Source organism: Muntiacus reevesi, chromosome 4 (assembly GCF_963930625.1).
Source record: "Muntiacus reevesi chromosome 4, mMunRee1.1, whole genome shotgun sequence".
In the NCBI taxonomy this organism is placed as follows: domain Eukaryota; kingdom Metazoa; phylum Chordata; class Mammalia; order Artiodactyla; family Cervidae; genus Muntiacus; species Muntiacus reevesi.
The window spans coordinates 24,394,530-24,422,044 of NC_089252.1; the positions used below are offsets into that span (position 1 = coordinate 24,394,530).

General features: G+C 42.1%; 1 protein-coding gene across 1 annotated transcript in view; it reads left to right on the plus strand.

The window, feature by feature from the left end:
- Positions 1 to 214: 214 nt before the first annotated feature.
- The window catches only part of B4GALT6 (beta-1,4-galactosyltransferase 6), a 68,223-nt gene continuing 40,922 nt past the window's right edge, over positions 215 to 27,515 (plus strand). Inside the window, exons 1-2 of the mRNA XM_065932401.1 lie at positions 215 to 791; positions 22,192 to 22,308. Coding sequence (XP_065788473.1) covers positions 677 to 791; positions 22,192 to 22,308 — 232 coding nt within the window. The 5' untranslated portion in view covers positions 215 to 676. The remainder of the gene's footprint in view (positions 792 to 22,191; positions 22,309 to 27,515) is intronic.

Sequence of the window (27,515 nt, forward strand, 5' to 3'; positions counted from 1 at the left end):
GCGTTCGGCTCCCGCGGCCGCCGGGGGTCGCCGGGGCCCCGCGCGGCATGAGGAGGAGGCTGTGCGCCGGCGAGCGCCCAGCTCCTCGGCCCCCAGGGCCCCTGCGGCCCCCCGCGCCTCGCGCGCGCCGGCTGCGGCCCCGGCGCCCACGCTAGCCCCGCACAGGCACGAGACGCCGCGGCCCCGAGGAGGAGGAGGAGGAGGCGGCGCAGGCCTGCCTGGCGCGGGCGGCCCGGACCCCGAGCGCGGGGGTTTCGCGACCTGGACCCCGGCGGGCGCGGGCAGCCGGAGCCGCGCGTGCTGCAGTCGGCCGCCCTCTCCGCAGGGGCGCCGCGGCGCGCAGCCGGCGCCTCTCCCCACCTGCAGCCCCTCCTCCCGCCGCCACCGGGCGCGTCGAACGCCGCTCCTCGCCCTTCCACGGCCTCCTCGGGTCCTTTGGTCCTCGGACCCGGGCCTCGCGTCCGCTCTCCCCGCCCCGCATTCTCCCGGCCTCTCATTCATTCCATCCGCTCCTTCCTCTCTCCTTCCCGCTTCCCCAGAGCCTCCCCGCGCGGCCCCGCTGCAGTCTCGGGGTGGTGGTGTTTTTTTTAGCACATTCATGGAAGTTTAGGGCCTGGACGGTGCCCGCAAGTCCGGCCTGAGAGCGCAGCCCGAGCTGCCGGCCGGGAAGAGGAAGATGTCTGTGCTTAAGCGGATGATGCGGGTCTCCAATCGCTCGCTCCTCGCCTTCATCTTCTTCTTCTCCCTGTCCTCGTCTTGCCTCTACTTCATCTATGTGGCTCCGGGCATCGGTAAGCACCGAGGCACACCCTCCCTTCCCACGGTAGCGGTGAAGGAAGTGTAGCATGTTACTTAGGGTATTGGGAAGCTGTATGGTATGTACCGGGGCCCGGCAGAAAGCATTTTATTTCAAATCAGACGTGTCACATAACCCGCTTCGGGGCATGGTTTTGGCACGTGAGTTTTGTTAATGAACGTTTAACTTAAAAGACTGCGTTAAATGGACAGAGCAAAATGAGGTATGTTGGACCTGAGATACCTCTGGACACTTTCTTGAGTATTCCTGACACTTTTATCCATTTAATATTAAGTTTTTAAGCTTAAACTTAGTGCTTAATTGTAATTTTATTCAAATACCCTCAGCTGTGTTAACTGGTTGTAAAAAATACGATGAAGAAACCCACAGTAAGGAATGTGATTGAGTTCAAGAATGTACTAGTGTAGTGTTCCAGGTCACTTTTTTAGAATGGGGTCAATTAACATTTGTGCCTCACTTCAGGAATTTTTAGGCGATGAGTTGTCTTTTAAAAACAATGCTCCAAAAAAAACCCCCCCAAAAAACACAATGCTCCTTTATTTCGTCTGCTTGGGTTGTTTTTCAAGCGTAGGTAACTTCTGCTACCTGTCAGGATGAATTCTGAAATACAGTAATAAAACAACAATTATGCAAAATAGCTTAAAATGTTAACTATTTAGTTTTTTGTTTTTGTTTGTTTCTGGTCCAAAACACACTTTCGTATAATCTGCTTGAATTAGCCTCTTTATTAAATATCCTAGTTTCTCAGCACCTTTGATTGAAAAGGTACCAGTGTGGCATTCTCATGATGGAAAAACTGGAACTTCATAGGGATGTTAGGAAGTTGTTTTTACAGAACACGTTGTTGTTACAGAACTTCTCTGAGTTTTTCCTGGTTAGTATGTATTTAATGTTAAATTAGTAACCTTGTGCATCGTCTATCATTTCTTTTCAGAGACTAGTAATATTTTGAGGCAGTACCATTTCTCCCCTGAGTGAGCTAAAAATGTATGGCCTCTTACAGAGTGAAAACACCTGCAGAATTTTAAGGTGGAATTATCACCAGGACGTTGCCTCACACGGTAATAGATTATTGTAATGAATTGCAGGGGGAAAGGAAGAAACAGAAACAGATCATCACCAGGCCTCATCAGGACTGTTGAATTTCCTAAAAATCGCTGTGACATTTCTTGATTAAATTTTCAGGTTCAAGTAAGATGTATAGGCTCAGAATGACACTTGAGAAGGCATAAGTTGTTGAAACCTTGATAACCCAAAGCAGAAGTTTGAGGTTAAAAGTTTGAAAAAAAAATGTGAATATTTTAACACAGTATTTTCTTTTAATGCATTTTTTTTCCTTCAGGCTAAATCAGACACCTCCTGAAGCCTGTAGCAGAAATGACAGTGGTAGCTCAAGCTCAGTGGATTCAGAGTTGTTAGCCAAAATACTCAGCAGGCTTTTTCTTAAGATCCTCTGCCATTTTGGAAATCTTATCAATTAACTACTTATTCTACAGCAGTTTTTTTACTTGTAGCTCTTTAAAGATTGGACATCATTGAGGGGATGTTAGTTTATCTGATATTTCAACTTTGAGAGATTTTGGAGAAAAAGGCTTTTTTATTTTTTTGCACTGAGCTAACAGTTTTGTTACTTTCTTGGTATTTTGAGTAACATTACAATTAGGTTACTCAAAAAGCTAACCAAAGGAATTCAGAATTCCATTTTTCACTTTATAATCAGCCTGTTTTTGTTATTGTATTACTGTATTGTGTGTATATTCTTAAAGTTCTGTTGGTGTGAAATACTTAGACATTTTCCATATTTGCATACTTAATGTTTACCATAGAACAGCCACTGATATGTCATAAAAATTTTGGCAGTTGTCTTCTAGGCAACTAGATTGCCATGACTAAAATTATTTTTGTGGGTCTTCTAATTTATGCTTAGAAAAATTGATTGAAACCAGTAAGAAGCATGAAAACCAAAACTTAGTGTTAAGGATTTGTTAAACTGAATCTGTTTCCCAAACCAGTATTACTTAGAAGTAAAAAAAAAAAAAAAAAAGCCCGCTTATCTTTTAATTATTGAGAAGCAGTTTTCCAAAATTCAAATTTTTGTTTGAAAGCTCGGATTTTGTCATTGGTAACAAACTGTCAGTTTTTCTGACAGAATGTCAAGCTCATTTTGCTTACTTTTTGGGAAAGTGTAGGTCAAATACAGAAATCTAAATAACCATAGTTTTGCAGTTGTACCTTTTTTTTTTTTTTTAAGTAATGTCACGTTAAATTTTTTAAAAAATTTATTTTTGGATGTGTTGGATCTTCGTTGCTCTTCTGGCTTTTCTCTAGTTGAGGCGATTGGAGGCTTCTTTTCACTGTGACGCATGAGCTTCTCTTTGCGGTGGCTTCTTTTGTTTTGGAACATGGGTTCTAGGGTGTGTGGGTTTCGGTAATTGCGGTTCCTGGGCTCTAGAACACAGGTTCAGTGGTTGTGACCCACGGGCTTAGTTGGTCCAAGACATGTGGGATCTTACTGAATGAAGGATCAAGCCCATGTCTCCTACATTGACAAGTGGATTCTTTACCACTGAGCCATCAGGGAAACTCTTCAGTTGTACCTTTAAGTAAAAATGATGTTCCATGAGAAAAATGTGGCTAGTTCAGCTTACAGTGCAGTGATCTATCACGTGGTTTGATTTTCAAGATAACCATGGTCCTTTGGTATGCTGCTGAAATGCCTTATGCATGTCTCCCGTTTCATCGCAGATTTCTTTGGTTTTTAATTAATTTTTATTAGAGTGTAGTTGATTTACAATGCTGTGTTTCTGCTGTCCAGCAAAGTGCATCAGTTACACATATACATATATCCACTCTTTCTTAGATTCTTTTCCCATACAGATCATTACAGAGTATTGAGTTGAGTTCGCTGTGCTTCACAGTAGGTCCTTATTAGCTACCTATGTGATATTGGGTTGGCCAAAAAGTTCGTTCGGGAAAACTTGAAGGCCGTTTTTGGCCAACCCAACATACAGTCGTGTCTATGTGTCAATCCCTATCTCCCAGTGTATCCCTCCCCCTTCGCTCTTGATAACCATAAGTTTGATTTCCTGCTTCTGCATCACTGATACCTTATTAGTGAGACACACCCTAAGCTAAGTAGTTTCTTACAGTTCGTTTCCATTAGATGTCCATAGACTCTTTTGGAAATAATTCATATTTTAGCCTGGGTTAACATCTTGGAGCAGAGTTTTCTTACGGCTAAAATACACGTTGTATAAGAGAGCATTTTCTAATTGGTCTCAAATGTTTCAAATCTCCTTTGTTTAAAAAAAAAAAAAATCCGTATGAGCCCTATCCACATCACCCTATTTAGTAGCCATCAGTTGTGTTTTCCTAACTTGTCTGCCCAGAGACCTGTTTTTGCTGTGTGTCTTCCCCCAGACAGTCCCGTCAGTTCAGTGACTCGTTAGTCCCCCGTGTTCCTCCCGCCCTCTCTAGTACCAGGTAGTAGTACACGTGTGCTCATTTGCTCAGTCCTGTCCGGCCCTTTGCCACTCCATGGACTGTAGCCCACCAGGCTGTTCTGTCCATGGGATTTCCCAGGCAAGAATACTGGACTGGGTTGCCATTTCCTTCTCCAGGGGATCTTCCTGATCCAGGGATCGAACCCGCATCTGCTGTGTTGGCAGCGGATTCTTGACCACTGAGCCACTGGAAAGCACCTTCTTCCTTTGTGATCGCGAAATGATGAGCACAGTTTCCCTCTAAGGTCTTGCCTTGGCTGAATTGAAACTGGAATTCCGTTTAGCATGGAACTGTTTCCAGTATAACATAGTATTGTCATTTTTTTGCCGTCATATCAGAGGAGTAGGTGAAGTGACTTAGATTCATTCACCTAACACGAATGGAGCACCTTGGATGGGCTAGACTTTGTCTGAGGAAGACAGGTGACTAAGACAGGCCTCCTTCCCTCTCGTGATGGGGTGAGCACCATGCAAGGGCTGTAGCCAGTCCTCGGAAAGCACGCAGTGGAGCGTGCGGGCTGGTGAAGGATTTCCCGAGGAGGTAACGAATGGGATTTATCTGGACTGAGCAGAGGGATTCTAGTCGGAGGGAACAGCAGGAACGAAGGTAGGTTCCAGAAAGTAGGAGTATTTATGTCTGGTACCACTTAGGGTGTGGGGTGGTGGATGGGCCAGACTGGGAAAACGAGTGGGTCTCCCCTGCCCGGCCTGGTGGTCTGGCTCTTTAGGTCCCTAAACTTCCTGGCTGAGAGTGACTGGCCTCAGTTCACACAGCTCTATGAAAGTGGTCAGTGATAAAGAAGTTGATGTGCCTTGACTCAGTGGAGCAGTATCGTGAGGAAGATCGTGCAGTTGCCCTGGGAGTGGGTTTTTCGCTGTCCATTTGACTCACCAGCCATCCTGACCTTTGCTTGACTTGCTGATAGGCTCTTTCATTCTCTGAGCAGAGGAAGAATCTGGTTGGATCACTTAGGTGTGAATTCCTCTGGGCCCTTCTAGGAATTACTGGGCTGTGTGCCTCACTTTTTGGGTCTCAAGTGGGTGGATGCCTGGCTGGGACAGGTGGCGTTGCTGATGGGCGGGCCGGGCATGGAGGGTGTGTTGTGGGAGAGTGTGGCTTAGTAGGGCCTTGCTCAGAGCCTCCTTGACGTTTCTGACTGTTTCCTGTCACTTTGCTCAGAGAGTAGCTTGTTTGTTGCCCTGTAGCTTTCTCATCACAGCCTTTCACCCTTCTAGGGGTGAGCCTGATGGTGGGGTTTTTTTTTTTTTTTTTTTTTTGAGCTGTTAAACTTTGCTTTGTATTTCAAAGTTCCTCTTATTTTCCCCGCCAAGTTCTCTGGTCACCGTGACCCCTTTTGAGGGTTCTTTTGGTTGGGCCACGTGTTGGGCATTTCTTTTTTGTGGACCTCTCTTAACAGTCAGGCTCCCCAGGCTAATGTTTTGGTCCTGTCAGTAGCAGGAGACCTCAGACATTCTGAAACTAGGAATGCTGGAATCCTTTTGTTTTAGAGCAGTTCTTCTAGCCTGGAGTACAGGTTATACAGGACAGAGGTACCAGGTGGGAAGTTATTTCAGTGACTCAGGCAATAGAAGATTTGAACCTGATCAAGGCAGACTTGAAGAATGTGGACAGCAGAACTGAAGGAAAGGGAGATGCTTTGAGACAATGCTTGTATTCTGGCCAAGCACTTGTATTCTAGTGGGAAAGGGCTATAGAAAGGCAACTGCCTTGAGGGGGCCGTTTTGCTTTTAGAGAAATTGAGTTGGGATGCTTGTAGGATAGCGAGGAAGAACTTGTCAGCAGGTGGACCGATGGAAAAAAGGGCTTAGAGCCCACGGCAGAGGTCTAACAGGAGAGAGATGTCATCAACATACAAGTGAATGATACGTACCTGTTTTCCCCCTACACACCTGAGTTAATAAAACTAACTCACGCAAGTGACTCACTAAGTTAGTTACTCGTAAATGTGGAATGATAGGTGGTAAATGGGAGCATGATGGAGGCCCACGTCTACTTTGAGGGCTTCTCTGGTGGCTCAGCAGTAAAGAATCTGCCTGCGAAGCAGGAGACGCAGGTCATCTGGAGGAGGAAGTGACAACCACTCTAGTAGTCTTTCCTGGAAACTTACGTGGACAGAGGAGCCTGGCAGGCTACAGTCCACGGGGTCTTGAAAGAGTCGGACACAACTGAGTGATTAAACAAGTGTAGTTAGAAGGATTTCCCATGAGGCTCTGTTAGCTTTTTCACTCCCCAGCCCCAAAAGGGGGCGGTGTGATCGACCCTGGAGAAGTTCAGGCGGCCACCCAAGGAGAGCTTGTGGAGGCTGAAGACAAGGTAGCCCCGGATGACATCCATCAGCCTAGGGCGAGTGAAGAAATAGAAACAGGAAAATGAAGGGAGAGAGGTACCATGAACGTGAAGAGAGTTGGAGGCCTTTGCAAAAATGAATCTGTCAGTAAGTAAAAATGATGATCAGCAAGACAGGCATTGCAGTGGGCTATAGTTCAGTAGCGTAAAGTCTGGAAGGAGAATCATGGATTTGGTTAAGTAGGAACTCTGTGATGGCCGCTAGGGGACCTGTTTCTGTGGTGTTAGAGGGCACCAGTAAGACTGCCTGAGGTTGGATAGTATTAATAAAGTCAGATGAAAATGGCTGATTTCCAGGAAAGTAGGATCAAAGGGATCTTAGAAGATGGGAAGACCTGAGCTTATGTGGATGTTCAGGGAATGAGGACATGCTTTGAAGATTTGAAGAAGGGAACAAATTATGACGTGATCTTGTTCAGTCATTCAGTTGTGTCTGACTCTTTGCTACCCCATGGACTGCAGCACACCAGACTTTCCTGTCTTTCATTATCTCCTGTAGTTTGCTCAAAGTAATGGCCAGTAAGTTGGTGATAACCATCCAATCCTCTCATTCTCTGTCATTGCCTTCTCCTGCCTTCAATCTTTCCCAGCCTCAGTCTTTTTTTCAGTGAGTAGGCTCTTTGCATCAGGTGGCTGAAGTATTGGAACTTCTGCTTCAGCATCAGTCCTTGCAGTGAATATTCAGGGTTGGTTTCCTTTAGCATTGACTGATTTGATCTCCTTGCTGTCCAAGGGACTCTCAGGCGACTTCTCCAGCACCACAGTTTGAAGGCATCAGTTTACTCTTCCATACATGTTTGTCTGGTTCTGCATTGAACAGGATCCACATGGTCCCTGTTTTCATAGAGCTGAAGTATGCATGCTAAGTCGCTTCAGTCGTATCTGACTCTGCGATCCCATGGACTGTAGCCCGCCAGGCTCCTCTGTCCTTGGGATTCTCCAGGCAGGAGTACTGGAGTGGGTTGCCATACCTTTCTCCAGGGGATCTTCCCGACCCAAAAATCTAACCCGAGGCTCTTATGTCTCCTACATTGGCAGGCAGTTCTTTACCATTAGTGCCACCTGGAAAGCCCCTCATTGAGCTCAAGGCCAGTGGGAAATTCACACAGCTGGCAGAGTAACTATTCTAGGAGATGGTATGAGTTTGCTGTGGAGGCACTGGTTGGGTGGATGAGTAGGGCACTAAACTAGTCTAGGCATCAGGGAGAACCTAAGGCCAGAAGCTTAGGTTAGGTAATTAAAGACCTGGTGAAAAGTGCTTCAGTAGGAATAGAATAGTTGAAGGTTAAGAGGTCAGAGAGAAATGAAAAGTTAAAAAAAATAACCAAAAAAGTAGAGGCTAAGGCATTAAAAATTGGAGGGGAGCATGGGCCAAAGCCAGTGACATAAATACAGACACCTATAAGCTCGATTTGAGAACTTGGGCTTTAGCCTGAGAACAATGTCAAACCATTGAGTTTAGATTTTCAGTAGGAGAGTGACATGATCAGGTTTGCATTTTATAGGAATACTAAAGCTATATTGGTGTGGATGGATTAAGACAGCAGTTCTGGAATGAGGGAGGCCAGGTAGAGGGAGTAAGGTCAAGTGTATAAGGGGGTTAATTTTAGAGGTGGGGAGTAGATAAAGATGCTCTTGATAATAAAAATTGGATGCATATGGAGAGGGAGGTTGAGGACATTCATATCTGATAAGGTGGGTGTCTGAGCTGCTTAGAGGGGCTCTGTTCTTGTGAACGAATCTTAGTATAGAGTAACGTGTTTGCTTGACCAGTTTCAGAGATTTGGTTTCTGCCTTGGCACATACTAGAGGCTTAGTGAAGAGGTGTTGAGTGACTGAATCTTTCCAATAAATCACTTCTCCTGGTGTGGCTGCTCTAGTTCCTTCTCTCCCCAGCCCACCCATCAGTATCATCCTGGTGTTGGGTATTAGACCCCTCAGGAGAATATGGAGGGGCTGGCAGGAGATGAGAAACAGTGAAGATGCCGGGGTCCTTCAGTGTGTTGTCTGTTGTTTGGTCGCTGTAAGTCATGTCTGACTCTTCTGTGACTCTGTGGAGGCTCATCTGTCCATGGGAGTCTCCAGGAAAGAATACTGGAGTGAGTTTCCATTTCCTTCTCCAGGAGATCTTCCCAACCCAGGGACTGAACCCACATCTCCTGAATTGGCAGGCGGATTCTTTACCACTGAGCCACCAGGGAATTGCCTCCAAATTTAGGGGCTTAAAATAACAAACACGTGTTATCTCCTAGTTTCTGTGGCCAGGAATCTGGACATGATTTGGCTGGATGGCTCTGGTTCAAGGTCTCTTACTTGGCTACAGAGTGTAGGTCAGGGCTGTGGTTGGAGGCTCCACTGGGGAAGAATCCACTTCCAAGTTCAGCCACGTGCATTCGGGCAGGATTCTGCCCCTTGAGGACTGTTGCACTGAGGACCTCAGTTCTTTGCAGGTAGTTGCTGGAGGCCTCACTCAGTTCCTTGCCTCAGAGCCTCTCCACTGGGTAGTTTACAACTCCATCACTTTCGCCATATTGTCTTTGTCAGAAAAGAGTCATCTTGGGCCAGTGCACTGTTGTCGGCTAGGGAGCCATCTCAGAAATTGCTTACCTCCATCAGGTTGCCATTCTTTTATTTGTATTATTTTATTTTTACTTTATTTTCTGGCCAGCATTCTTGAGCCTATATGTTAATTCACTTGTATTGTTCCAGCAGAAGTGAACCTCAATTCTATGACCTTGTGAGGAACCAGGTAGTTTTAAAGGGAAAATGAATTCATTGAAATCTGACAGTGCTTCACACCATTCCCCATGTTACTGTTTTATGAGTAAATTTCCTTTTGTAACTGGCAGATAATTGCTTTACAGTGTTGTGTTGGATTCTGCCCTACAGCAGTGTGAATCAGCCATAAGTGTACATACGTCCCCTCCATCCTGAACCTCCCTCCCACCCCATCCCACCCCTCTTGGTTGTCACAGAGCACCAGGCTGAGCTCCCGGTGTTACATAGCAACTTTCCACTGCTGTCTGTTTCACATGTGGCAATGTATTTGTTTCAGTGCTTCTCTTTCATTTCCTTCTCTCATTCCCCTGCTGTGTCCTTTTCTGAGAGATTATTCTAGAACTTGAATGTCGTAGGTCCTGTTTGGGCATTCCTGGTCAATGGAGAGCCCCGCAGACCTTGTCTATTTCCAGTTCTCCTTCTGGTCCATTTTCCTCGCCACCTGAGACCAAACTGAGTGTCGTCGCCACTGCTTGGGCTGCACCTGACCAGTTTCATCAGAGCAGCCTGCCCCCAGCTCTTTCTCCCTCCTCTTTTTTTTCTTCTGAATCATTTTTTCCTTAATTCCCGAAAGACCGAGTGATTGAGTTTATAAAAGATCTTTCTGTTTCTGCCTTTTGTCAGGGTAATAACAGGATAATATATGGGTAATATTGTGATTAGAGTTGAAGATTGGGTCAGTTGAAGGTTAAAAGTAGGTTTTCTGAGAATACCTACAAGGCCATTAACATGCCACTGGGAAATCAAGAGTTTTACTTCAGTTATTATTAGGTATTTTTTCCTCATGTCTTGGACCCATTGGAGAATTTCAGGTAGCATTCCAATTTTATTTTTCTCCAGCATGTATATCCTACATTGGGCTGACTTGATTTGTTGTATCATGGGCATACTTGTTTTTGGTTGTAGCAGAACTTGATGGTGTTTGGTTTAAGCCACAGCAAAAACCCTCCGCAGTTAAAGTAGGCAAGAAAGGACGTTTATCCTTGTTTGTTGGTTTGAAAGTATGCTTTGGCTGTGGAAATCTTTGAAATTCATTTTCCGTGCTGTGTCCCCTTCTCTCCTTGTTTGAGTCATTTTCCTTTCATGAATAAGTAAGTTGAAATTATGAGATGTTTTATTTTTGGCTGTGTAGCATGGCAAAATGTTTAGGAAAACATAACTTAGTGCTTTTAAATCTTGAAATTGTAATTAATTTTTTTTTTCTCCAGAGGGGTAATAGATATGACTTTTTGCTTGCATCTTGGTTTTCATGATTAGATAGTCAAGTTAGTAAAAGTCTTTGGCTCTTAACCCAGTCTTTATGTTGTGTGTTCTTTAAGGATGAAACAGATTTCTTCATTGTCTCAATGAATTGTGCATAAATTAGAAAGCTGTATAAAAGAGGATGTATTTATACAAGTTAAACTGTGAAAGGAGACTTCTGTTTTTTTGCCTGTTACAAATGTTAGTGATGTTTAGAGAATTACTACAAGCAGTGGTTTTCAAACATGAAGGTGCTCAAGCCTCATTTAAGGCAACCCAGGTCTTATCATTAGAGAATCTAATTAGGATCCTGATTGATTTTTTAAAAAATTATTTATTTATTTATTTGGCTGCATTAGGTCTTAGTTGTGTGCAGGATCTTTTTTTTTTGCATTAAAATTTTATTTTTAATTGGAGGATAGTTACTTCACAGTATTGTGTTGGTTTCTGCCATGCATCAACATGAATCAGCCATAGGTATACGCATATCCCTCCCTCCCTCCCACCTAAGTTTGATGCCTGGTCCAGGAACTAGGTCCCACATGCCATAACTAAGAGTTCACACGTGGCAAGTAAACAATCCTGCATGCTAGGAATAAAACTACCTTGCAGAATCTTGAGTTATGGCATGTGCACTCTTAGTTATGGCGTGTGAGATCTAGTTCCTGGATCAGGGATCGAACCCTGGCCCACCCCCCCTACTCCCACCTCTGTATTGGGAATATGGAGTGTTGGTCACTGGACCACCAGGGAAGTCCCTGATTGATTTTTTAATTAATCCTTCACTCTGGGAACTTTATTTCTGACACACACCCCAAACAGTTGGGAAATCCTTTAGTGTGAAATAGTTTTACATTTGAAATTGGTTATCTCATTTGATCTTTGATCTAACTAATCTTACCTGTTAAAAACCAGATTAATTTGTTTATAGCATTGTGTTTTACTGAAGAAAGAGCTTTCATGGTGAAGAATTTCTTTCCTCCAGAATAACAATGGGCAGAATATACAGATAACTTAAGGCAACCAGGATCATGTGTTTCTTTATGAACCGACTATGTGATTGAGTTATAGATTGATCCTGAATTTGTTATTTAATGTTTTTCATTATTAGATACATTGTAATTCACTTAATAGGATCAATATAAATAGTACATCATGAGAAACACTGGGCTGGATGAAGCACAACCTGGAATCAAGATTGCTGGGAGAAATATCAATAACCTCAGATACACAAATGACACCACCCTCATGGCAGAAAGCGAAGAAGAACTAAAGAGCCTCTTGATGAAAGTGAAAGAGGAGGGTGAAAAAGTTGGCTTAAAACTCAACATTCAAAAAACTAAGATCATGGCATCTGGTCCCATCACTTCATGGCAAGTAGATGGGGAAACAGTGGAAGCAGTGACAGACTTTATTTTTGGGGGCTTCACAATCACTTGCAGATGGTGGCTGCAGCCATGAAATTAAGACACTTGCTCCTTGGAAGAAAAGCTATGACCAACCTAGACAGCATATTAAAAAGCAGAGACAGTACTTTGCCAACAAATGTCCGTCTAGTAAAGGCTATGGTTTTTCCACTGGTCATATATGGACGAGAAAGTTGGACTGTGAAGAAAGCTGAGCGCTGAAGAATTGATGCTTTTGAACTGTGGTGTTGGAGAAGACTCTTGAGGATCCCTTGGACTGCAAGGAGATTCAGCCAGTCCATCCTAAAGGAAATCAGTCCTGAATATTCATTGGAAGGATTGAAGCTGAAACTCCAGTACTTTGGCCACCTGATGTGAAGAGTTGACTCATTGGAAAAGACCCTGATGCTGGGAAAGATTGAAGGTGGTAGGAGAAGGGGATGACAGGGTGAGATGGTTGGATGGCATCACCGACTCAATGGACATGAGTTTGAGTAGACTCCGTGAGTTGGTGATGGATGGGGAGGCCTGGCCTACTGCAGTCCATGGGGTCACAAAGAGTTGGATACAACTGAGTGACTGAACTGAACTGATGGCCCTACATGTTAGCTAGCGGAAATAATTTCAAAACAAAAGACTTCTAAAAATCTCTTTATAACATGTTCATAGTTAAGCAGCTCTGTCAAACTTGTTTTTGTACCATCACACCTTGATTGAAATATTATCTCTCTTTTTAAGTATTTGAGGCTTGCTAGTGTTAATATTTCTTAACTGAAATCATGTTTTATGTATTGCCTTCTTGGTAATTAAGTTAATGGCTCAGATATGATGACTTCTAATCATAGTGCAATGTCCAGCTTGGCTTGGAGGAAGAGAACTCGGACTCCATTTTCATTTGACTCAAGAGGACCAGTGGTAGAGAATTAAAAGATGTCTTGTTTTTTGATTTGAAAGTATGCTCTGGCTTTGGAAATCATTGAAATTAATTTTCCATGCTGTGTCCCTTCTCGCCTGCTTGTTTTAGAGTCATTCTCCTTTCATGAATAAGTAAGTTGAAATTATGAGCGGTATTTTAATTGTGAAAACACAGGGAAATTGGGGATAATTATAAAGCATATAGTTCACATAGGTCTCCCTTTTATGTCCTCTTATTATGGATAGCATTCTCAAGTGGGTAGAGGTTCATTTCATTCACTTGAAGTGCATTCTGAAATCATTTATTTTCAGCAGATTTACAATGTTTCCTGAGTGTGTTTATTTATGGCTTCATCCTTTATAATTTCATTAGGAAAGGTTCCTTACTGATTAGATTAAAAATGTAATTGCCTGCATTTTTCCTTTCCTGGTTCCCTCATTTCCTCCTGATTCTACTTTTCTCCAATGTGGTTTATAACTCTTGACTCTTTAGGCTCCTGTCACGCTTTAAAGAAGCCATATGTTTAAGTGAGTAACCATGAATTAACAAAGGACAATGCTGCAAGTTGTCATGTGTTAGATCATGTGTTCAGAGTCTAGTTTTTAAATTTTCAGCTAAGTTTAAACCAGGCTGAGCTGGTCATCTGGTGGTTGTTGAAGTAATTCCAATGTTTTAGGCAGTTTACCCTTTCTTAGAATTCTGGTTTTTGCAGAGGAGACTCCCATGGCTCCTTAGTCACTGATACTGCTTGGCGGTTGGTGGTTATTCAACACATATTTATTGTGAATAAACACATGTCTCCACCTTGAACATCTTTAATAAGATTGTTAGAAAAGTCGTCCTCAAATAACTTAAAGCTGTTAAACTGCAGAGTGAAAGTGGTAAAAAACACCTGTCAGAAAGAATTTCTTGTTAATTTTTGGTGCCTACATCAGCAAAGTTTGAGCTGTTGGCTAAGATCTGAAATAGATCTGTGCTGTATGTGATCAGTGTATTCATAATTGTGTGATAAAATGGGATTCTGAGCGCAGAATTCTTTCATTCTACTTATTAGTCAGTCTGTGATTTACTGGAAGGATGGGGAGGAGGATATTATAGGCTAGTAATCACTTGCTCTGCAGATTTTCTTGAGCCCATACTTGACTTTGAATTATCATCACCATGGTAAAATAGTCTGTTTAAATAGTGCTTTGACATAAAGGGAATCATTTGTTTTGCAGCCTGGCACAGCCTAGAAGTCTGTTATGTTTTGTTTTTAACTTAAGCAATGCTTTGGTTCTAGGCAAAGTATGAACTCTTTTTCATATGTCATGTGGCTGCATGCTGGGGTTTACGGCATTATTATTAGAGATGATACATTTAGCTCTTACAGAATCAGACGAATAATTTCTGGGAACTTGTTGAACAAGTGGCTAGATGTGGAAAGAAGAAAACTTACAGGCATGTGAAATAGATGTTTAAAAGGTTATTGTGAGTTCTTAGAAGTTCATAGAATACGTGATTCAAGTGTCTGTGGTTACTATCAAGGGATGTATATATGCAGCTGGGCTCTAAAGGCTGAGCGCCAGAGAATTGATGCTTTCAAATTGTGGTGCTGGAGAAGACTCTTGAGAGCCTCTTGGACAGCAAGGAGATCAAACCAATCAATCCTAAGGGAAATCAACCCTGAATATTCATTGGAAGGGCTGATGCTGAAGTTCCAATGCTTTGGCTACTTGATGTGAAGAGTCGACTCACCAGAACAAACCTTGATGCTGGGAAAGATCGAAGGCAAAAGGAGAGGAGGGTAGTAGAGGATGAGATGGTTAGACAGCATCTTCGACTCAACAGACATGAATTTGAGCAAACACGGGGAGATAGTGAAGGATGGGGAGTGTGGTGGGCTGCAGTCCGTGGGTTCCCCAAGAGTTGGACACCACTTAGCGACTGAACAACAACAAAGAAATGAAGTGGTTTGCTTTTTTCCATGTTGTTTATTTCATTACATGTTCTGTAGATTATATGGGAAAGCGTTTTTTCTCCTGTGACTTTGAAGTACTACTTCTGATATCCTCCTTGCATTGGCTGCAATCTGTTAATCCCCTCTGTTGTCACTTCCCTCATAACTTTTTGCATTGAAGAGTTTTCTTTTTCTTAGTCTCTCTCTCCTGTTGGACTTCCTATCATTGCTTATCCCAGATTGCTGCCTCTCAGTTATTTAGAGCAGTCCTTGAATCTTGAGTTTTTAAAATTCTACCTGTGTAACTTCTGAGTTTGTTTTTTGATCTCAATATTTATTTATTTGCTTGCATCAGGTCTTAGTTGCAGTATGTGGGATCTTTGCATCATGTGAGATCTTTCATTGCAGCGCACCAATTCTCTGATTGTGCTGAAAGTGAAGTCGCTTAGTCCTCTCCAACTCTCTGCAACCCCAAGGGCTGTAGCCCACCAGGCTCCTCCATCCATGGAATTTTCCAGGCAAGAGTACTGGAGTGGGTTGCCATTGCCTTCTCCAGGTATCTTCCCGGCCCAGGGATTGAGCCGGGGTCTCCCGCATTGCAGGCAGACGCTTTACCGTCTGAGCCGCTTTGGCGCAATTCAGTAGCTGGATGTGGGCTCAGTGGTCCTGGTGCCTGGGCTTAGTTACTCTGAGGCATGTGGAATCTTCCCAGACCAAGGATTGAACCCATGTCCCTGCATTGAAAGGTGACTTCTTAACCACTTGACCACCAGGGAAGTCAGTTTTCTGGTCTTACAATGCGGAAAGTTGTGCCTGTATCCTGAGATGGTATATTCGTTTCCTAGGGCTGCTATACAAATGACTGCAGTCTGAGTGGCTTAAAGCAGGAACGCATTCCCTCACAGTTGCATTGGCCAGAAGGCAGCGCTGCGCAGCCTCTGAAGGCTCTGAAAGACCCTCCCTTGTCTCTAGCTTTGGGTGCCTGCTGGCATTCCTTGGCTTCCTCGGCTGGTGGCCAGTCACTCTAATCTGCCTTTGTCCTCACTATACTTTTTGTGCGTGCGTGTATGTGTGTGTGGAAGTCTCACTCTGCTTTTCTCTTGTCTGTGCACTTTCATTGGATTTAGGGCCAACCCAGATAATCCAGGATGATCTCCTCATCTCGAGATCCTTAACTTAATTACATCTACAAAGACTCCTTTTTCAAATAAGATAACATTTGCAGGTTCTGGGAATTAGGATGTGCACACATCTTTTGGGTGGTCTCCATTCAACCTGCTACAGAAGAATTAAAAAACCCACTGCAATGTTGTGAAGTAATTAGCCTCCAACTAATGAAAATAAATGAAAAAAAAAATGTAACACGTAGCATTTAGCTCAGTGCCTGATGAATGGAGGTACTCAATTCATGTTAATTCATTTCCCTTCTCTTTAGAAACCCATGCCCTCCAACATTCCACACCCTGGGATGATTTCTGAGTTATGCTTAATTAAGAACCTTCCTGCTCCACCCTGTCCCCCTTCTCTCCAGACCATAATCTTCCTAACCTTCTACATCTGGCACTTTCTCACCTTCATTAATGTTACTACTACTTCTTTTTAATGTTGAGAATAACCTAGTTAACTGGCCATAGGGAAGTACTTTAAAAAAATTATTTTAGTTGTTGCATGTGAACTCTTGGTTGTGGCATGTGGGAACTAGTTCCTTGACCAGGGGTCAAACCCAGGTCCCCTGCGTTGGAAACGCAGTCTTAGCCACTGGCCCACCAGGGAAGTCCCCATTAATGTTACTTCTCATCTTCCCAGTGGCCCCCAAGTCCTCTCCTCACCTGTTTTTTGACGCCATTTACCTACTGGGACTGTTACAACTTACTGTCCATTGCTGCCAGCACTCCTCAGGTTGGATGGCTCCTCCCTGCATGTCCTCCGCAGCTGTGCCTCCCAGAGCCTCTGCCCGTGCCGTCCCATCGGTGGAGACGCTCTTCTCCCTCTTTCCTCTCACTCACTCAGAGCCTTCACTTGAGACTGCTCTCCTCAGGTCATGCTGAGGCCCCTCCTGCCCAAGAACACTTCCCTTGACCTGGCTCTCGCTTACCTGTTCCGACACCAGACTGCTTTCACTTGTCCACTCAACTCTCTACTAATTTCTTTTTTTCCCCATTATTTGGGTGAAACTGCTCTCTTGAAGGTTGACCAGGATCTAATAGCACTTTTATTTATTTTTAAAAAATATTTGTTTATTTGGCTGCATCAGGTCTTAGTTGTGGCATTTGGGATCTTCGATCTTTGTTGCAGCGTGTAGGAGCTAGTTCCTTAACCAGGGATTGAATCCAGGGGCCCCTGCATTGGGAGAGCAGAATCTTAGTACTGGACCACCAGGGAAGTCCCTCTCATATTATTTTCAAAGGCTGATTGGGATGGTGATGAAGAGTTGGGTTGCAGAAGCTGACTGCTGGGGGTGAATCGTAAATGACTGTGTGACCACTTGCTCATAAATGACTGTGTGACCTTGAGCAAATCACTTAACTCCACTTTCCTTATCTGTAAAATGGGAATATTCGTACCTACCCTGTAGAGTTGTCGATTAGTTTCTATAAAGGACTTCTATGGATGCCCAGTAGAGTAAGTGCTAGGTATTAGCTTTTCATTTTTTAAGCTTTTTTCTTTTTTCCTTATTGTCTGTCGTCTTCTCCTCTGTATTGACATTTGTTGTGGTTGGCCATTCCCCTTTTCTTTTGTCCAATGGTGCCTTCACCATGTTTCAGCTCAGATTAATTCATCTTGAGGTCTTTTAGTTTTATATCTTATATCTTATATTTGCGGTCTGAACTCCACCTTTTATCTCCTTTCTAGATAATTTTTTCTGTGATAATTCATCACCATGGTTCTCACTTTTACTTTTGTATGAATGTTTCTCCCAATTGTATTTGTACCCCACTCTTCTTAGTTCCACCATTGTGTTTATAATTGCATGTGAGAATGTCTAACAACACAGTCTCCCCCTCAGAATCAGCTGTGCAGTTGACTGATGGTTTGTTAAAGGACCTGGAGATGGTGGCAGTCAGGAACAAGGATGTTGAGATCAGAGAGATGTTGTGTTTGAAAGTCCTTCAAAGCCTAGGAAGCCTTTGCCGGATCACTGCAGACTACAGAGCTCCTTGACTTGAATCTTTTCTGTGCTTTGAAGGAGCAAAGCTGCGTATGCAAAGGGGTGTGGAGACACAGCTTTACAGCAAATACATTTCCTAGTTTTCTCAAGTGGAGAATGAAGCACGTTCATAAATCTCTTTCCTCATAAACCTCGGGTAACATGCTTACAACCTATTGTAAACTGTCCATATTTGAAGTTTTTTCCCCTTAGGTTATAGTTTCCCCCCCAACCCCTGGAAAACAGACTAGGTAAATAAGTGAAATTTATGTCTCACAATGCAGAGGCAAATTGCAAATGAATTAAATTAGAAAACATAGCATCATTTTAATGAAGCAGTGCTGGTTTTTAGTGTTCTTCTGAGTCATCTTGAGACCAGTGGGAAAGATTTCCCTATTTTATGAAATGTAGTCACTTGTAAGATGGAATAGAAATCTCTCTCTTTTCTTTAACTATTTTTTGCAGCATTTGGGCTTCTTAATTCCCCTACTAGGGATCCAACCCATAGTTCCCTGAAGTGGAAGCATGGAGTCTTCACTACTGGACCACCAGGGTAGTCCCTGGAATAGAAATTTTAGACAAGGATTTCCTGGCTTGCCAATAAGACATTCTATTTTACAATAATAATTATTAGCAGGCATGTAGAATTACCTGAGTGTGGGTTACTGTAGTTTTATGATGTTTGGGGGTCAGTCTGGATTATTCCATGCTGGTTTCTTATGCCTTGAAACACTTTGACACATGGCCTTCCTCCTGTTAACAGTGCCTCTATTTAAATACAGCTTCATTCCTTAATGGGTTTTGATCTTTAGGGATTAAACCCATGAGGACCAATAACCTAAGGAATGTAACTCAATTAGCTGTGAATGATTTAAAATAAACTAATAGATTTTCCGTTTGGAGAGCCTGGTGTCTCACCTTTTTCTCCATCTGTCTAACGCATAGTAAATAGTTGCTTTTGGTAAATAATTCACCCTTGTCACAGGTGCCATCAGTAATCATTTTTTTCCTTAACAGTTTGGTTACCTGATACTTTGAAAGTTTTTAGGAAAATTTGACTTTGTCCTTTTCTATGCTGGTTATCGTCCTTGTTTCTTAAATTTGACTTGGTTTCAAGATTCGGATTTGATTCCTGGGTGGGGAAGATCCCCTGGAGGAGGGCATGGCAACCCACTCCAGTATTCTTGCCTGGAGAATCCCATGGACAGAGGAGCCTGGTGGGCTACAGTCTGTGGGGTTGCAAAGAGTTGGACACGACTGAGCGACTAAGCACACAAGATTCAAGCAGTTTTCTCTATTAGAGTAGGTATGTTAATTAAAAGAAAAAGCTGTGTAGTTTGTGAAAATTCTGTTTCCAGGACACACGTGCTCTTACCTTGTGTGTCCCTGTTTGGGGCAGTATTGTTTCTCCCAGTTCTGGTCTTGGCCTGATAACTCTTGACTCAGTCCTCCTTCTCCAGGTCTCCCCCCCCCTCCCCCAGCTTGGTGCATAACAAATATAGGCTATTTACGCCACTGATAACAAATTTCATATGTAATTTTAGGATTAAATGATCCAAGATAATTGTAAATCAGTAGGTACTCGTAATCCACTTCATTTTTTTTCTCTGCGTCTTTTCAGTTGAAATCTTGGTTTAGGTAGAATTGCTAATGTTACTTTGGCTTTTCTTGAACATTTTCCCACATTTTTGGTTGGCTGTTGTCTTTATTTTCATTTTTCACTTTGTCTCATCTGTCTTTGAAAGTCCACTGAATAAACAAAAATGTACTAAAAACGTGTGGGGTTTGTAGGCCTGGCTTAATAAATTCAAGCCTAAACAAGTTAGATCTAATTATAGGACTGATTTCCAGAGAGGATGTGGTGAGTGCGTGCTAAGTTGCTCGGTCATGTCCGACTCTTTGTAACCCTATGAACTGTCTGTCCATGGGATTCTCTAGGCAAGAATACTGGAGTGGGTTGCCATGCCCTTCTCCATGGGATCTTCCTGACCAAGGGATTGAACCCATGTCTCTTACATTTCCTGCATTGGCAGGCGGGTTCCGGACAGGTGCCTAAAAATGATTGAGCTGGAGCTTATGTAAAACCTGCATTTCTCTTTTACGGATTAAAGGTGAAAAAAAAAAAGTGTTATTTTACTCCACTTCTCTGTTCTATTTATTCTGTCCTCACTGGTACTTCGAGCAAGTTCAGATTTCAGTAAAGGAGAAAGGAGGTGGCAAACATTTTGCTCATCTCCGTGTACCATCTCAAAGAAGGAGAACTGGGCCCAGAAAATGAGTTGGCATTTTTTATCTTTTCATTCAGCATTCATTTTTTGAGAGTGCCATTAGTGTGTTGAGAGACAGCTTATCTTAAAATTGAGTCATTAACCAAGCCTTGCAGTTTCTTGGTTTTTCTGTGAAAATGAGCCTCCTCCTCTTGTCTGAATGGAGCTTATGATTTTTAGCTTTATGCCTGGAGCATTTAGCGTAGAAGGGGCTTCCTGGTGTAGTACTGCTATTTTTAGACCAGAGAACTGAGATCTGGTGAGCTGTCCAAAGTTATGCCCAGCACTAGCAGAATCAGGACCAAGAAAGAAAGGGTCTTCTTTCGACTTATGTGCTTTACTGAGGAGGCTTGGCATCTCAAAAGGCAATGACTTTTGTAATCTTTGTCCAATTACCAGTTTCTCCCAGAGGAAAAAAATACAAATTATTCTTGAAGCACTTACCTTGGAGATGGAAATTAACAACTTGAAAATGCCACGATTTTTTTTTTTAATTAAAATGAGACCACTAATGATGTATTTACAAAAATTTTTTTTCTGTTGAAAGACAGTTGCTTTAGTGTTGTGGAGTTCTCTGCTGTACATGAATGTGAATCAGTCATGATTATGTATGTATCATCCCACCCCTCTCGGTCATCATAGAGCACCAGGCTTTTTATCTGTTTTACACGTGATGATGTATACATGTCAATGCTACTTTCTCCATTTGTCTCACCTCTCCTTCTCCCACTGTGTCCACAGTCCATTCTCTATGTCTGTGTCTCCATTTTTTCTCTGTAAATAGGTTCATCAGTACTGTTTCTAGATTCCATGCTGATGTGCTCAGTCGTGGCCAACTCTTTGTGACCCCATGGATTGTAGCCCGCCAGGTTCCTCTGTCCATGCAATTTTCCAGGCAAGAATACTGGAGTGGGTTGCCATTTCCTTCTCCACTAGATTCCATATGTATGCTTTAATAGATGCTATTATAGATGATAGTAGGTGATTTGTTTCTCTGACTACTCTGTGTAATAGGTTCTAGGTTCATCCGCCTCACTACAGCCGACTCACATTTGTTCCTTTTGATGGTTGAGTTATTGTATACAGGTGCCACATCTGCTTTACCGTTCCTCTGTCATTGGACAACACGGATGCTTCCATGCTATTGCAAGTAGTGCTGCCATGTTGATTTTGATTTTGTCTGTTTTTACAGTCCTGGCAGGTAGATTTGTGATTGAGAGTGTAAAATTTCAAGTAGTCAAGAGAAATTGCCAGAAGAGATTGTGATTCTAGATCATCCTACATGTGTCCCCCCCAACACTGAGAATATGAAAGATCTGTATCCAGATTAGATATGGTGATTTGTGACATATGTTTGATTCATGAGGGAATTCTTACCTCTGTGGAGTCCTTGGTTTGAGGGAATTAATATAGAATTAGAGAAAGTGAATTTTAGAATTATGTGGTTGAATGTGGTAAAGAATTATGTGGTAAAGAATGCCTTCCTGAAATTCCTGAGTATATTTTATAGTAGAAAATCATATGTGGATAAAGGAATTATGATTTTTGGATTGTTCATTTAGTCTCATTCTAGTTGATGGATGGATATTACTACTTGAATTTTTCATTTTATTGTTTTTAAAAGGAGTTTGTTTTTGTGAGTTTTCGATAATGGGAAATAGTAATTTTATATTTGTTTTCCCATTTGATGTACTAATTGAATCAGTTTCGGTCTATTGAGCAGTTCCTCAATTCTGAATAATATTTTTTTAATGTAAAAAAGCTAATTGAGTCATGTCATTCTTTCTTTTATTTTTTTCTTTTATAGCCAACACATATCTCTTTATGGTTCAAGCTCGAGGAATAATGTTAAGAGAAAATGTGAAAACAATAGGACACATGATCAGGCTGTATACAAATAAAAACACTACTCTCAACGGCACAGGTAAGACTGCTTCCTGTTGTAATTTTGCTTTACTTCTGCTTCTTAGCCTTGTCATCATAAGTTAGTAAACCAGATCTCTTCATCTTTGTCCTGCCTGCAAGTAACTTCCTGTTAAAGAGGAACATCTACTAAGTGCACCGGGAGGGTCTTTCACTGTCAGGACTGTCATGTATTCTAGGACGTAAAAGGTCTGATCACCGAGGTGATGGGGTTTTGTATAAAGATACTTAGCTTAATTCTTGAAAGCATAAGCAAAATATGAAAAATAACTTGTATTTTTCAATTTGCCTTCCATATTAAAGACAAATTAACCACAAAGAGAGTCATTTATGCATCTTAGCTGTGCTGCCATCTTTCTTCATGCCCATTTTAATTCCCAAGATGATTTGCCAACTTTGTCTAGAAAATACTTGTTTCATTTACAGAGAAGTGTTAATAATTGTATGGCCTTTTTAGGAGAGAAAGGAAGAAATCATGTAACATTGGAAATCAGTAGCTGCTCTTACCTTTTTAAAATATAACTTAGAAGAAGAATCTCCATCAGAATCACAGGAAGTTAAAGCCTAAGTAATAGGCCCAACTCATGATTTAATGATGGTAGAGCTAGTGTGAGTAGATTCAACTGTTGTGGAAGAATGCGTGTGTTCCTTTGTAGCAGTGTTTTCCACATTGTCTCTGGAAGCTGTATTAGATGTTATTTTAAGGGTTCAGCGGCTGATTGTCAGTTGTTGCATCCATTGTATTCTTATTTTAAGCAGTTAAATTTGAAGATTTAACTTAGGTCACCAGTTCTTCATTCATTGTGTCACTATAAATCACACATATGCACACCCAACTTGCTAATAGGAAGTCCCTGTCCCCCCCAGTCATAGGTGCATTGTCTTAAAATGTATGTTAAGGTGGGTAATAGTTTTAGACCCTTCTCACATCTCAAGACTTTTGCATATTGATTCTTAATTTCAGTGTCACACATGCTTCTACAAAATCTGTTCTAGTTATTTGCCTAATTTGTGTTATGATGCTACCAATCAATGTTTTTTAATCACTCATAATTTTCTTCTTCCTTTTAACTTTAAAGAAATTTCCTTCAGAAGGATGGTCTCATCTGAGTTGGTGAAAGTACAGTGAAAGTCTCATGAACTGGTCTTCTGCCTGAATTAGTCTTCTGAATAATAGGTCAATTTTAGAGAAGTTGAAACATTTTAAAAGCTTCACTGGGACTTGTCCTGGTTGAATAGGTTGGTTGTGAAAGTGTTCATTAAAAGTTCATTCAACTGAACAGAAGTATTAAGCATCTTCAGGTTACTGTATTTGTGTAAGTGAGTGCTTATAAAATCTGTGTATAATCAGGTTCTTTTCCCAGGATGTGAATAAGTTATATGTATGAATATTGTGCTTTATTAGGAGAATTAGTTATTTGGGCAAGATGAACCCCACCTCCAACCCCAACCGCAATACTTCACAACTGAAAAGAAATTCCCTCCTCCCGTCACTAAATCAGAGTTTCAGTGAAGACCAAACAACCAGTGCATCCTTTGATTAAAGTTTGCTTTTTATGAACCTTTGGAAGCCTTTCAGTTTGTTCCTTTACTGATGGTGCAGCTCTTCTCAGGAGACTGTCATTGTCAGTTAGGAATTGGGTTTGGTTGTAAGAGAAAGCTGACTGCATGACATATGTTCTTGTATAAATGAAGTCTGCAGGTTGGATAACTTCCTTTTGTTGAGAAACTCTTCACACACTTTCCCGCTTCTGCTCTGTCTTGTAGTTTCACAGGCTAAGACACTGTGGGTCTCCAGGCTTCCTGTTTGCTCTTGGGTCATTAGAAGGAGCAGTGGAAGAAAGGGAAAAGAAAGAGTTCCCCCTTTGTAAAGGTCCTTCCCAGAAGTCCCGCATGGTAATTCCACTCACGTCTCATTGTTGTTCAGTTGCTAAGTTGTGTCTGGCTCTTTCTGACCCCATGGACTGCAGCATGCCAGGCTTCCCTGTCCTCCACCGTCTCCTGGAATTGGCTCAGATTCATGTCCATTGAGTCAGTGATGCTATCTAACCGTCTCATCCTCTGCCTCCCTCTTCTCCTCTTGCCTTCAGTCTTTCCCAGCATTACAGTCTTTTCCAGTGAATTGGCTCTTCGAATCCGGTAGCCTAAGTATTAGAGCATCAGCATCAGTCCTTCCAGTGAATATTCAGGGTTGATTTTCTTTAGGATTGACTGGTCTGATCTTTTTGCAGTCCAAGCGAGAGACTCTCAAGAATCTTCTCCAACACCACAATTCAAAAGCATTGAGTCTTCAGCGCCCAGCCTTCTTTATGGTCCAGCTCTCACATCCGTACATGACTACTGGAATAAACCATAGTTTTGACTATACAGACCTTTGTCAGCAAAGTGTGTTAACAAAATACTTAATTGTGAGGGCAACCAGGAATGATAGTCTTTGAGCTGGGCTCCTGGTGCTCTGAATGAAATTGGGATTCTGTCCCTGGTGGCTCAGACGGTAAAGAATCTACCTGCAATTCAGGAGACATGGGTTGGGAAGATCCCTTGGAGAAGGGAATGGCAACCCAGTCTAGTATACTTACCTGGAGAATTCCATGGACAGAGGAGCCTGGTGGTCTACAGTCCATGGAATTACAAAGATTCAGACATAACTAAGTAACTAACCCTTTCACGTTACCTAGGAAGAAAGGGAAAATGGAGTTTGCATAGGTAACTATGAAGCACTGCCGTGTTCATTTATATTTAGCAGCTAGTATAGTTAATACTCAGCTAGATATTAGAGATACAACATGAAGAAAAACATCCTCTCAAAACTGTTTTCCAATAGCATGGTCTTTCTCCCACATTGCCACAGTACCTTTTTTAGGGAAAATAATCTTGAAACTTTAGAGCTAGAAGGACCATTAGCAATGACTTGCTTCAACCCCATTATTACACATCTGGGACAATGGGCCCAGACGAACTGACTGACCCAGGGATGCACAGCTTGTAACAGGTCAACCAGGGCGAGAGCTTGTCTTCCCGATTGCTGATGTTCTCTGCTTTAAGGATCAAAAGACTCTGGATCTGGTACTTGTTCTTACACCAACTAGCTGGTGAATATTTAAAAGATTCTCCAAGTTTTTTGTGCCCAGCTTTTTCATTTACTTTGTTTCATAGAATTATTAGAATAAAATGAAAATTTGGCAGGTAGCATTCATTGTAAAAGGCAGATATCATTGTAAGTCACGTCCAACTCTTTTGCAATCCTATGGACTGTAGCCTGCTAGGTTCCTCTGTCCTTGGGATCCTGGGCAAGAATCATGGATTGGGTTGCCGTTTCCTTCTCCCAGGGGTCTTCCTGACTCAGAGATTGAATCCAACTCTTTCTGAATTGGCATGGGGATTCTTTACCACTGAGCCACTAGGAAAGCCCAAAAGGCAGATAGCACAATTCAAAAATAAAGGATTCCTACCTCCCCCCACCCCCAAAAAAGAATAAAAGATCTTCCCTTTATGGAAGATCTCTAGGCTTTTGGGAGAGATGGAACCTGTAAATAGCTACTTATAATACAGTGATTTATTTCTGAACAGATGTGTACAGATAAAGTCTGCCCAAAAGGAGACAGTGGTCAGTAAGGTGTACAAAGGACTAATTGGGCTCCAGGGAAGAGTTGAGAAATATGTATTGACTCATTGAAAATTTATCACTTAGATCTTTAAAATTCTCATCACAAGAAAAAAATATGTAACCATGTGATGGATGTTAATTAATTAGTCTGGTGGTAATCATTTCACAATATATCCAAGTATCAAATCATTATGTGGTACACCTTAAACTAATACAGTGTCATATGCCAATAAAACTAGTTAGCAAAAAGCAAAATTTTTAACACCTAGTGGCAAATTGTGATATTTCTAAGTACATTTCACGCCAAATAAGATTTTTTAACCACGTGTCTGACATTCTGAAGCATCAAGTGTAAAGAGATTTATATAAAATTTTTGTAAGGAAATCATATACATTTATAATCAGATGGTACCTTGTCTTGTAGCCCGTGGAGTCAGTCAAATTAAGAAAACAAAATTTATTCAGTGGGCAGTTATCAAAACATGACAAAGGTCACGTGCTGTTAGCGCCAGTAGGCTTGTTGGAAATAACCCAGCACACTTCCTCATTCGGTGGATGTGTGGTCGGAGGCCCTCGGACTCTGCTGGCCTGACACGGCAAGCGGTAAATAGACCAGAACACTCCCTGGGTTTCTGTTACCTGCTTTAAGCCACAGGGGAGACAAAGCCCTGGAGAGGATTCATTTGGCCTGTTCTCCTCAGGTCCAGTGAGAGCCAAAGAGGGGCTTGTCTAGCAGTTTTCATTCTGGGTTCCTTTTTTTTTTTTTTTCTGGTGTAGCTCTGAAAGAGAGGAAGAAGGCAGGGTCCCAGGTCTCACTGTGTTTTCATCCGTTCATTAGATGAAATAATGTCTGCATTTTACAGTGGTTGTGGTAGATCGGCCTCTGGAGCATCTGTCATGCATCACCTTTTAAAGCTCCTGGGTTTTGAAGCTGGGCTTATGCTACATGGGCCTCAGCACTTCGGTAGGAATAACAGTTTTGTGGGTTTATTACATCATAGTCTCCCAAAGTTTGAATCATTGTTGGCCACATTATCAGTTGTGAAGTATTCACTTGTAGTAAGTGTCTTCTGTGTTGTAGGTGTTGTATTAGATGCTAGAAATCAAAGGCAATTTGATTTCAATTAAGAGAGATTTGCAGACATATGGCAAGCGGGTGCATAGTTCTTGTATGCACAGTACTCTGGGATGATGTAACTACCACTGGATGCATTACTGAAGGGTGCAGACATTTTTATTAGTCTGACCATGAGTTGAGATCTTGTGATCATTTATAAGGATGTTGTCAAGAGTCACATGTTTTAGCTTAAAAACTTTGTATTTAAAGGATAAAATATAATGACACTGCATGTCTCTGAGGGTTTTTTAAAATTGATTCTTTATAAACTGATAAAAGTGATCCGTGGTTTCTTTCATGAGAAAGTGAGTCGTTTTAGCATGAAAATAAAAAGTGAAAACAGTCCTCCAGCCCTCCCGTTGACACGACTTCTCAAAGGGAGCTGTGTTAACAGTCTGTTTTGCAGAGACGTCTGGAGAGCTTTAAACCTCTGTGACTTGGATGTGGATTTTAGAGTCAGAGTCTGCGGCTAAGAGAAGGGGCC